The 12771-nt window shown below is 40.8% G+C and overlaps 1 protein-coding gene across 10 annotated transcripts in view; it reads right to left on the bottom strand.

Annotated features, from left to right (window-relative positions):
* PCDH9 (protocadherin 9) overlaps positions 1-11639 on the bottom strand; it is a 904506-nt gene extending 892867 nt beyond the window's left edge. For 8 of the 10 annotated variants that reach the window (XM_073212536.1, XM_037023550.2, XM_037023552.2 and 5 more), the window contains exons 1-2: positions 11088-11638; positions 6714-9888 (exon numbers count right to left, since the gene is read on the bottom strand). In XM_073212536.1, coding sequence (XP_073068637.1) covers positions 6714-9749 — 3036 coding nt within the window. In that variant the 5' untranslated portion in view covers positions 9750-9888; positions 11088-11638. Of the gene's footprint in view, positions 1-6713; positions 9889-11087 lie in introns of all 10 variants that reach the window. The other 2 variants (XM_037023554.2, XM_073212540.1) reach the window with 1 other exon arrangement.
* Positions 11640-12771: the final 1132 nt, after the last annotated feature.

The following is a 12771-nucleotide window of genomic DNA, read 5'->3' as shown; positions in this document are numbered from 1 at the left end:
ACGATAAAATTGACCAAATTTCCATTCTTTCCTGCAGCCCATATAATCAATTATATGGGCTATGTGAATTAATGAACAGTGAGTAGGTTTCTTTCAAGAAACAGGAAGTTAATTTCATGTTTTCTCAAGGAATTCCAGAATAATTAGTGTAAAATGACAAGAATCAATCAAATACAACCCAAAGATCTGCTTGTGCTTGTATCTTCCGCATTCCCAGCTGGACAGGGGTGCCCAAGTCCATCATTTTAAATGTATAGATATGTGCTTGTGGCTCTGTATTCATTCAAGCTGTTAAAGATTGGGGGAACATATTTTCACATGCCACTTAAATAATGGGTACCTATGTAAAAACAGATCCCTAATGAATGACTTCAAGTTTTGAATGCCTTAAAGTCAGACATTATAGCTCAAAAAATTCTACCTACTCTGCCACTATTGTCTCTAGGAAACCAACTGTTTATAGGACAAAAATATGAGGGAGAGAGATTAAACATGGGTTGTTTCCCCAGCTTATTCCTTCTATCACTCCTTATTGTTAATGAAGGGTAGTTAGTTTACTTATTTAGGAAACTCACATTTTAATGAATCTTGGCCTAGTGAAAGAAGAATATAAATCAAAACCAAAATGTCAATCATGCTAATATGTCTTTCTTGCTCTATGTTTCTGATGACTGACAGCCCAATAGGTTTGTATCAAACAAAGGTAAAAAGCATGTGTTCCTTTCCAAATGAAATGTTTGACAGATTTAACAGTCATCTGAAATAACTCATGAAATCTTAAACAGCGAAATATATTTTTTTATGTACATGAGAGATCTTACTTCTACACTTGGATTTGCTTCTATGATGTGATGCAGATTCTGGGGGTGCTATTAAAAAAGCCTTAATACATTAGCATTATTGCTCACTGAACATGACACGTGTACCTCCAGATATTGAAAACTAAAGTCTCTTGCTCACTGGCATTCCCAGATTCTCACGAATACCTGGCCTGTGATTCGAGTACTATCTCAACAAAACTGATAAGAGATTTTAGGGCCCTGGTATGTAACAAATCCTGGAGAACATGTTAAACATAAAATCAGCTTTCAAGAAAGCCAAAATCTAAAAATCCACATTTCTTCTTACTTAGTTTCCGATGATGTTATATATATAAGATATTAATGGATTTGTTAATTTTAGCAAGAGACTAATTTATAGTTTTAATAAAGGATCCCCTTCAAGAAAGCAGCAGACTAAATTCACAGAAAGCTTACCATAAGAATTTGAAGTGGAAGTCGTAAAAATCCACCAGACTCACAGTTCTGTTTTTGTCTTGTTTAACTATACACAAGCTAAGAGTTCTACTCTGACATCAAACTGAGAAAGTACTAACTCAAAAAGGGCAGTACAATTGACATGGTCCCAAGTCCTGCAAACAACCTCTTCAGTCCTGCTGGACGACACAACCACTGTATTTCACATTTGGTGGATTTCTGCATTCCCCTCGAACAAAAAAATTTAGAAATCAAACAATCTGAATAATAAAATAAAAATAATTGTGGAAATAGAGCTTATGAGAGAATGATGTAAAGAAGTCCCTTTCGTACCTCAGTACCAATCACGTTAAATGATGTAATGTGAAAACAAATTCACTGAGATGCCATTTCTAATATTTTGGGTGTAATTTGCACACTTTATGTGTATGTCAATATGAAAATTAAACCTTAGGAGTCAAAATCATGTGCAACTGATGATAAGCAAATCTGATTTTAGATTTGAAGTTTTGCATTAAATCTACATTCTATTTTACTATTTCACATATTATATGTTAATTTGTGCTATTATTAGAAGATAAATTATAGCTTGAAATAGTTCACTAAGACTATGCATATACCATAAGAATATAACATATTATTACATGTACAATATCTGCAAGGTAATTTTAATGATGCCAAAGCCCGTGTTCTGTGATCTGAAGATGACTCATCTGAAACTAAGGGAACATCAACTTAAAGAGTGTTTCTATATATAGAACTAATTGCAACAAAATTTAGAAAATAAGATAATAGAATATTTTAACTATGGAAATTTTTTTCTCTATGTTAACAAATGTTCAATAATCAGCAGACATGTCTATGCTTAATATAATGGCAACTTTTTATTTTTACTCTCCTTAAGGTTAAAGCAATAATCTTATTTTTTAGTAAACATACGTAAAATTTTACAGCTTAGGTGTATCAAGCTGAAACAAAAAATCATCAAATATTCGTTTCACAAATTCAGAAGGAAAGGTAGTCAGTTTGCATGGATGGCCCATCCTCATTTCAAATTCCTTTTCAGTATCCAAGGGCTTAAGGTATATTCTACCTCATAAATGACTTCATGATCAGAAAGAACTTAACTAAAGGGAAGTAGCAGAAATAAAAATCACAACTGATAATATTTTAAATATAATCTGCATATTTGGGAAGCAATTGTTGCCACATGCCACCTATGTACAACAATCATAACACTTTGCAAAATATCATAGTTTAAAATATCTTAAAGTTTTTGCTAACCTCACATTGGCTAACATTTTCTTCCTTCACTTTCAAGTGCATTTTTCTTTTTCACCATTCTAAGTAGCAATTCTATAACTGTCTTGCGCATTTTACACAACATAAGATTTCAGTAGTGGTTGTAGTGGGATTACTCAAAAATAAAAAGTAATCATAAATGCAATATCGTATCTCTAAATGATTGGGAATAGAAGCAATTCCCTTTATACTGTAAAAATACATATATACACGAGTACAGCATGCCTACACATTTTCAATGGTTAATTTCTGCAATATACCCACAAATGTATATAGGAGCAAATACTCTTAGACTGTGAAAAGTTAAAGTCAAGATGCTTAAGCTTTAAAATGAGCATTTCATTTAGAAAATTAAACACGACTGTTTACCCACATCCAAACTGTAGTGCAACTATCAGATTGTTACTAGAAAAAGTTGTCAAATGTAAATAGGCCACTTTCTTTTTTTCTTTAACATTTTCATTTACACCCCCACAAAAAGCACACTGGGGCCTAGAAAATTAATTCCCCGAACGCTGTCAACTGGGTTGGGAAACAGCAATAAACAGCTTAATGTAAAGCCTGCAGCTACAATAAAACGGCTGTCAATAAGTGAGAGTGAGCTGAGAGCTGGGTTATACACAAACAGGTCCTCTGGAAATGATAATCTGAAAGGGAAAGGAGCTGCCATCCTTGATCCAACAAGCTGAGGCAGTGGTTCTTGAAGTGTGGTCTCTGGACTAACAGCATCAATATCACCAGCAACCCACATTGTGAGAAACTCTCCAGGTAATTTTGAGACACCCTAAAATTTGAGAACTTAGTGTTCTATTTTAAGAATCATATCCATCAGAAATGCCTTATCATTTTAGAGAAAATACATTGTTGAGCTTTATCATTTAAAGCCCTATTGGAATTGGCCTATTATGTTATCATCCTTTAACCGTGTAACAATGACCTTTGCTTATTCATGAATAAATAGCAAGACATGATCTTGCTCTAAAAGAAGGGGAAAGGAAATTTCACTCAATCTATGAATGCTAAGGGTACTTCCAAATATTCATAAAACATAATTTGTGGAAAATTCAGTGACAGATTTGTTATATTCGAGGAAAATGCAAGGTTAGTAAACTAGAGTGGACAAGGAATGTGATTTGCAATTGCTTTACACGTTCTCTGCAGGCTCAAACAAGGGAAAACAGCAGGGGGACTAAAAGGCACAATAAGAATCAAAGCACTACAAGCAATCTCAGGGTAGGAAAGTCAGATAACATGTTTTCTCCGTACAGACAAGTCACATTAATGATACTGAAATTTGGTAACCCTTTACTCAAGAGTCTTGCATTTTAACTACACGTCAACTAGCACCATAAAGTGACAAGGTGTTCCCATTAACAGCAGTCTGTGCCCACTCAACTAAAACTCTTCACAGATTTTGTATCGGTTTATAAATTCCCTTGAAAGCTTTTGTTGTAATAAACCATCCTTTTGCAAAACTGTGAAGCTTCAGGAGTACATTTGTATAAAAGCCGCTAGTTGAAGTGAAGGAGCTAAAAAAAGATTATTTACTTTCTAGGTTAGCTAGAACATCTTCAGATAACAATGATATAGTTCAGGGGAAAAAATTTTAAAGATAAGACATACTTTATGCTCTTCATTCAGAGAAAATATGCCTCTTTTATACTAAAGTTGTATATATAGCTATCACCATCACCTCCCCTTCCAATTTTCCTTCTCCCAACATTTTTTTTCTCAGCATGAAAACTTCTAAGAAGTGTAAGCAAAGCCATTTCAATAGCTCTTCATTGTAATAGTGAATTATAGCTGCATTTGAACATAAAAATGCCTATAAGCAGAACTGCACAGTGACACATGGTCTCAAGGAATGTCTAAAATGCATTTTTGTTCCATTTATGCACCCTATTTCGAAGATTACATCATACAAACATTCTTATGACTGATAAAGCCTCAACAAAAAGATTTTTTTTCCATACTTTAAATTTGGTAATCCTTTTGAAATTCCTTAATATAACACTGAGATGCACTTAGCATTTATGCCACTGTACTACATAGAGTTTCAACTTTTGGGGAGAAGTCAGAAAAAGTGGGTCTATAAACTGCATTATATGAAAAGAAAGATGATGTGGCAAGAATATCAGTATGTTTGTTTGGAAACAAATTTCAGATTTTATTTGAAAAGTTTAAATCTTGTTAGTTTTTGCTTCTTATGCAAATCATATCACCAGTATATTGTTAGTGACCACATTAAATGTGAATAATTTTTTTAAAATGCTTTCTTTTCATTGAAGTAGCAACTTCACAATTAAATCCATTTAGTTTCATCAATCATTTTTTTACCATGATTAGCTATTTAGTAACTTTTATGAACCTTTACTAAGCTCAGAAATTTTCTAAATTTGAAAACATTAACCTCTTTTAAAAAGCTGAAGTTAACAAGAAAATAAGTCATTCCAACTTCAACTTATACTAATAACTTAATATTCTTCTCTAGAATTTCTATATTGACTTAATTCATTTTATCATGTTCATTCAAGCTTAAGTATATGTACATTTAAAATTTTCCAGGTAATTTTTCCCTTTAAGAAATGGAGATTTAGTTTTATAAGCATAAGCATTGTACTTAAGGTTCTAGGAATCTATGTGACTCATTGTTAAAATTATTTTTATAAATATCTTACTGTCAAAAAAACCTTACAGTCCCTCCTGAGCAATAAACACTAGATGGAGAGAGGGAGATAGAGTTTCAATCAGACATCCCACCCCTCCCCACTGCCACAAAAAGAAGGAAAAAGGGAAAATGAAAAACTCTTGAGTTTTCAAACACTAATTGATGACTATCAATACTATTCTGCAAATTTATTTTACTTTACTTGATTTTCTGAAATCCATGTTTCTTATTTTTAGCAAATCCAGATGGGCCATCACTATAGGTGGGGTCAATACCAACACAAACAGAACTTGGCTTATGGAATCCTAGAAAGTTGGTGTCGTGAGAGCTAATCACAAAAGAGCAAACAAACGAACTCAAATGCTAGTTGCTCCAGAGCAACTATCATTAAATAAAAGGTATCTTTCTTTGCCTGTAGTACCAGCTAGATCCTTCCCTCCCCCCTTCCTGGCTATTGCAGGGTTGGCTCCTGGCCAGCACAAACGACATGATACCTTAGTGCCACCTACAGGCTATTATTGACACTCAAATTTCATGGCAACAGACAAGTCCCAGTGAAATAAATTAGACAGTGCTGCATTTAAATCTTTATTAACGAGGAATTAGTAGACCTAAGAAAAACTAATTCTGGATTTGGTTGAAATATGAGTTTCTCATCCTCTTAATCCCTCTTCATATGGCATATTTCACAGTTTAAAATGAGTTATGACAGATCACTTAATGTGTTACTAAGATGAGAGAATATTTACAATGGAGTCATTCTTTTCTGTATAAATTAGTCATATCAGGGAGAAAGCAAAGCATTCCTTCTGTTTTTGTGTGTTTTTTTGAAAGAGTACTTTGGTCATTGTGGAAAATCTGCAAACCTTTCTATTCAATACCCAATTTAGTACATTACAGTAAAATCATAGGAAATTAAAGAGAAGACTTCCTATATGGCTTAGCTGCAATCTATCCAAAATCATGTGCTTCACAGCTGATGTACATTTAATATTATACTAGCTTGTTTAGAGACTAAAAAAAAATTAACCCCTTTAGCAACCACAGCTCCAACATAATTACAGTCAGTCCTTCAAACGTCATTTAATACTTAAGATTTGAAGGTGACTTTTTAAGATCAAAAGGTAATGTGAAAATCTTGAAGCAGTCAATTTGGAAACCCCAGGAGCAGAATTTGGCATAGCAGGACAGGTTTTCTTCTTCAGCAAACATTATCTTGGGACATTTTGGAATAATTTCCTCTTTTCATCTTTTGCCATTTGAAGGAAAACTGGGAGGTTAAATAATTCTTGGAACTCAGAAATTTCAAAGCTGTTTAAAAATTCTCAACTGAGCCCCAGAGGAACAGAAAAAGGGGTCAAGTTTTTTTTTCCCTCTTGATAACTCAGCTAAAGTTAGACCAAAACAATAGACACACAGGCACGTTAATACTGGTTGACTGGGCACTTGTATGCAGTACTTATAGACCAGTAAAAGTGCTCGTTTACCTGTCTGGTGTGTAAGGGGCCCTTTGTCTTGAAGCCTCCTTGGGAACTGCACTCTGAGGCACTGAAGTGATCTGAACTAGTGGAGGAGCGTTTGGAAAGGGTGTCGCAACCCCCGACAAAGGTGTTGTCCAAAGGGAGTTCCTGAATCACGTGATGCTTCTTCACGGAAACCGGCGTGTCTGGTTTAAGATGGAAAGCCGGCTGTGGAGAAGCAGATTTGTAGTGCTTGGCCAGGTCAGGGCTGTTAGGCTTGAAGGTTGTTGGAGGTGCCGGGCCCCAGTCAAATCTTCCTATACTTTGCTCCTCCAACTCAGCTGGCAGGCTTATCGTCCCATTGATAGGTTCGTGAACTGCATCCTCGGGTTTGGACTCTTCAATCGTAACAAAGTTCAAAAGAGAGCTCTTGGGAGACTTTCTTTTCTTCCTTTTCTTTTTCTTGTTTTGTTTATTCTCCTGGTTTGGGGACATCCATTCAGCACCTTGCTTGCTCCTCTGGGCGGCTTTGAACCTTGACGCATGGCGACAGCGCACCAGAACGGTGACGAAGATCACCACGATCACCACCATGGCTCCGGCCACGATGGCGATCATGATGGTGAGATAGTCCTCGTTTTGATAGGGCTGGCTACTATCCCCTATGTTCCTGTCCAACGGTGTCTCCATAGTCCTGCGGATCAAGTCATAGATATAGGAGGCGTTTCCAGCAGTGTCGTTAACATAGAGAAAGACAAGCACCAGTGTGTGCAAAGACTTAGGGTATCCCAGGTCACTTATGTTGACCACCAAACGGTGCAAGCCCACATCAGTGGGCGCTGGTTTTTCTTCCAGAGTAATGTTCCCTGTTACTGGATCAATCCGAAACAAGCCTTTGTTGTTCCCACTCACAATGGTATACTTCAGTTCTGCGTTCATCCCCGTGTCAATATCCACGGCGAAAACTTCTGCCACCACAGAGCCAGGAATGGCTGAGAGGGGCACCAACTTAAAAGAAGTGTTAGAAGGTGGAGAGATGACCACGGGGCTATTGTCATTGACATCCATGACATTGATAGTTACTTTTGCAGTAGAGGACCGGGGTGGTTGTCCTCCATCGGTGGCTTTGACATCAAACGTGTAGGAACTCTGCTGCTCTCTATCAAATGAGACATTTGACTTTATGACTCCAGAATAGGGATCCAACACAAAATTATCATTGTCATTTAGAATGGAAAGAGTCACGGCTTTATTCTCTCCAGCATCTGCGTCTGTCACTGTGATCACCCCCACAGTACTATACTTTGGCAGATTCTCAGACACAAAAAATTGAAAATGATTATGGGTAAACTTGGGGCTATTGTCATTCTCATCCAGAACAGTAACTATCACAGCCGCTTGGCTCTGGAGGGGAGGGGTCCCACTGTCCCTGGCAGTTACTGTAAAAATGAATCGTTCTTGTTCTTCTCTGTCAAAGACTCTGGAGGCTGTCAAAACTCCTGTCTTTCGGTCCAGATCAAAGAAGGAGGCATTCGGTCCAAGCTGATAAACAATGTCTGCATTTTTCCCACTGTCTTCATCTGTGGCACTAATCGTTGTTAAGTATAACCCATGCCGGTTGTTTTCCGAAACTGACAGCTCAATTACAGGCTGGTTGAAAATGGGTGGGTTGTCATTTTCGTCCTCAAGCTTAACCCTTACCAGGGCAGTCTGATTTAAACTGGGCTTCCCAGAATCAGAGGCAACAATTTTAAAGCTGAATTCTTTGGTGCCCTCATAGTCCAGCAAAGAGGAGGTCTCTAACAAATACTGGTTGTCGTAGACTGCCTTCAAATGAAATGGGACCTCTCTTTCAATAAAACAGATCACTTTGCCATTCACATCGGTGTCTTTATCTGAAACTGTAATTAGGGCAATCTTTGTATTGACAGGATCTTTCTCAGATAAATACACTGTGCCATTGATGGGGCTTATTATGTACCTGAGGTCTATGTTAGGAGGGTTATCATTGACATCAGTGACATTGATGGTGACTGTTGCTCGAGCAGGAGTGGAGCTGCCATCGCTAGCCAGCACTGTCACTTTGTGAATGGCTGTCTCCTCTCGATCTAAGGACCTCTGAACTGTAATCAGCCCAGTAGTATTGTTTAAAGCAAAGAGTCTTTTGGTTGCGGGGGCGACCTGGGCACCAAAAATGTACCGGATTTCAGCATTACTGCCTATATCTGCATCAGTGGCATGGAGCTGAATCACAGAAGTGCCTACAGGAGCATTCTCTGGAATATGCACCTCCACTTGACCCTCTTTAAACACTGGCCTGTTGTCATTTACATCACTTACTGTGACCTGCAGGATGGCTGTGCTGGATTTCTGCGGAGTGCCTCCATCCTCTACTTTGATTTTCATCACATAGGTATCTTTCTGTTCTCTGTCCAAGTTTTGCTGAACAATCAATTGTGGCCACTTTTCTCCCTCCGGAGTTTCCACGATATCCAGTCCAAAAACACTCTGCCCATTCAACAATTCATAATGCTGTACACCATTGAAGCCTGTGTCAGGATCTGTTGCTGATGGGATTGGAAAGCGGCTGTTGATCAAAGTGTTTTCTGGAATGGAAATATTGATGACAGGAGATGGAAACATGGGGGCATTATCGTTGGTATCCTTGACAATTATTTTTATTTTGATCAGCCTGAAAAAATCATTGGGAAGGATCACCACTTCAAGTTCAAAGAAACACTCATTCTCCTCAGCATAAGAGGCTCCAGCACAGAGTTTTTCTCTGTCTATTCGATTGGAGGTTGTGAAAATTTCCCCAGTGCTACTGGATACTTTCACCAAAGGGGCATCCCCAGCTTTAGAGACCAGTCTGTAGACAAGGCTGGCACTGGCCCCCGTGGCAGCATTGATGTGAGAAATGTTCAGATCCTTTGGTATGTTCCCTATGGGCACATTTTCAGGCAATTCCTCTCTAATAGTGTAAATAAGTTCTTGAGCTATTGCAGAATCCAGCCTTAAACAGGCAATCAGAGCAGCCAACAGGTAAAAATCCCTCAGGTCCATGTTAATGTATTTATTTTCTTCTCCCGGATTTTAGAGTTTAAAGGTTTCCACTGAGGAATGATGCACAAATGGCAAGAGGGAGCAAGCATGGATGGACTGGAGGATGCATTACATCTTGCCGCTTATTTGGAGACAGCCACTGTCAACACAATCGTATAGACAATATTATTCTTCAGGAAACAAAAACACAGTCATGAAATATCACATTTTCCACTGCATATTAGTAAACATGGCAGTTTGCTCTGCCCCTGTTTGCAAGTTAACTCTGTGGATAAAGACATTAAATAGCCCCTGCTTGTTGCATTTGCCCAGAGAGAATGAAATTATCTACTTTTGAATTAAGGACAGCTGCTATTTTTACCTCGGTTCACCCACAGTATTTTTCAGGACACTGTTTAATTCAAAACATGCGTTCTCCTCCTCCCTTCCCCCTTTCTTCCCCGCCTCCTGGCTTCTAACCCACCTCCCTTAGTTTTTTTAGGTGCAAGTGAAAAACACTAGTATTTAACTATGGTTCCTGCTAATTGCTTTGTCACATGTCAAATGTGATGTGTTTTCTTCTCCGCTGAACTGAGTCATCTCTTTCTTCTAAAAACACTATCTTTTTCTTTCCTTCCAGTTCTTCAACTGCCTTCTAATACAATCTTACTGGGAAACAAGCATCCGGACATGCTGCTGCAGCATCAGAAGCAATAGTCGCCGGCCACTACAGACACACAGTGGCTGAAAGCACGATACCAAGACTTTAGATTCCTACCCAGACCTTGCTCTCATTTATCCATGATGCCAGATTATTCCCGTTAGAATTAATAAACACATTAAAACTTTTAAAAATGTATAATAATAGAGAATTCCTTATCCTAGAGGCAGAAGAGTGTGTCGAGATGTAAGTAAAACGCAGCTAACATTTCCATGTAACAACACAATATTTGCTACGGAGCATAAAAGGAAAAAAAAATGCAGTTTCTTAACCCTTATCTCTGGTTATAATATTAGTAATATCTGCCACACATAAATACTGCAGCCCAATAGCGCAGGTGAAAAGGCTATTGCTTAGATACTCCCTGGCTGCAATTTAAATGGGTGCAAGGCTCCAGGAAGCTACCTCCTTGAGTAGAACTAGTCAGTTCCCAGGCTCTAATCTTATCTGCATTAGGCTGCACGGTAGCTGATGCCCGCGATTAGTTCCAGCAGAGCGATGCAGGTAGGGATGCAGATACAGCCTTAGTAAGAGAGCTCTGCCCCAACCGTCTACCCAATTACAAACATCCCTCGTCTACACTGAGGACATATCCAAACACAAATTTTACAATTGTGCATGCGAAACTTTATACTTACGTTAGTTGCCTCAACCTTTCCCCTTTCCCGATATGCTGCAGTTGGGAATGATTTGTTCCAACACATAGAAAGCCATGCATCTGGTAGCACCAGTTTGGGGAGAAATCAGAAGCAGCAAAACGTTTCCTCCTTGTAAAATGTGTTGCTTCGGGCTGGCAAATTAGCAACTCCAGAGAACAAATTCACAGATTTGTCGTTAGTCATTCTCTCCACATTTCCTCTGTATTACCCACGGGGTCTGGGCTCTTCTGGTATTTAGCACAACATCCAGTTGCACTTCTTCCGCTCAGGGGTATTTTTCCACAGCATCAAGCATACCATTTCCCTCCGATGCCAATACTGCTTAAGTGTCTAACTTCTTTCAGGAGACGTCAGAGTTGGGGTGACGGTGATTCTCTTGCTCCTCTCCCGGGTGACAGTTTCCAGAAAAATTCCTAATCAGTTATTTCTTCCGTGCTTCAGAGACTCTACGGCGCTCCTTCCTGTCTCGCATGCTCTCCCGCTCTCCCTTCTCCTCTGCCCCTCGCTCCTTCCCCCTCTCCTCTCTCTCCTCTCTGAACTGAATTTCTTGATATAACTCTCAATAAGCCCAGAGGGAGGGCGTGACGGCTTCAGCCCCGCCCCCGGGCCCTGATTGGCCTGCATCTTGCGGCGCGGGCGGCCGCAGCCGGGGCGAGGGAGGGGGCGCGGAACAAGGCGCTGACTGTCTTCCATCCACCCCTTCTCGGCGCCCCCTCGGCATCCGCGAAAACCCGGAGAAGTGATCCTGGCCCCGGGAGAGCCGGGCTCCCGGATGCGTAATGAGCATGCCCAGAAGGGTCCGCCAGGAAGGGGAGCGCGGGCTCTCCCCGAGGCCCGCCGGGACGCGGCGCTTGCTGGCGCTCGTGGGCCTTCGGGTTGCTCGGTGCTGCGCGGGGCAGCGAACGGGGAAGCCCCGGCGGCCGGACGAGCAGGGGCGGCGCGGGAGGCCAGCCGGGCGTGCGGGCGCAGTCCCGGGGAGCGGTGGGCAGAGGGGGGACGCCAGAGGGGCTCATCGCGGGGCACACATTTTGCACTTTGCTAAATGGAGGGGTCAAAATGCCAAGACAGGAAAGAGCCAACCCGGTGCCGAGAGATTCGAGACGCTGGGTCACCCCTCGGAGGTGAGCAGGGGCCCGATGCTCGGAGCGCGGTACATGTCCGGGGCTGCGACTAGAAGCTTTCGCTGGCAGGACGCTGGCGGGAAGGGCCGAGAGGGCGGACAGCGAAAGGTCAGGGCAGAGGATATTTGAACCCATCAGAACCGGAAAGAAAACCTGAGCGTTCTGTACAGGCAGGGTGACGAAAGCTGCCAGGGGAAACGGAGAGTGGCAGGCTCTGGGGTCCCCAAAGCCCTAAGCCAGTGTGGTATGCGGTGCTGTCTTGGCCGCGGCGGCCGACCGCGACTGTCCTTGCGCTTCTGCTCCCGCCGCGCCCCGACCCCTGCGAACCCGAGCTCGCCGCGACGCGCGGCTGCAGCAAAACCCGCTTCCAGCTCACCTAACTGCAAACTTTGCTTTGGAGAGGCTGGAGGGAGTCCCGTCCAGCTGCCCCCCAATCTGTGGAATGTTTCCTTTTCCCTTGGACTCTGCTGATTCCAACTTTATATGTAATACGTGTCGTTCCCTGTGCAGTTCATTTCTGTGACTCCAGTTCTGTACCGTAT

Source organism: Manis javanica, chromosome 9 (assembly GCF_040802235.1).
Source record: "Manis javanica isolate MJ-LG chromosome 9, MJ_LKY, whole genome shotgun sequence".
NCBI lineage: Eukaryota > Metazoa > Chordata > Mammalia > Pholidota > Manidae > Manis > Manis javanica.
The sequence above is the reverse complement of the archived record's forward strand: the minus strand, read 5'-3'. Positions and strand labels throughout refer to the sequence as shown.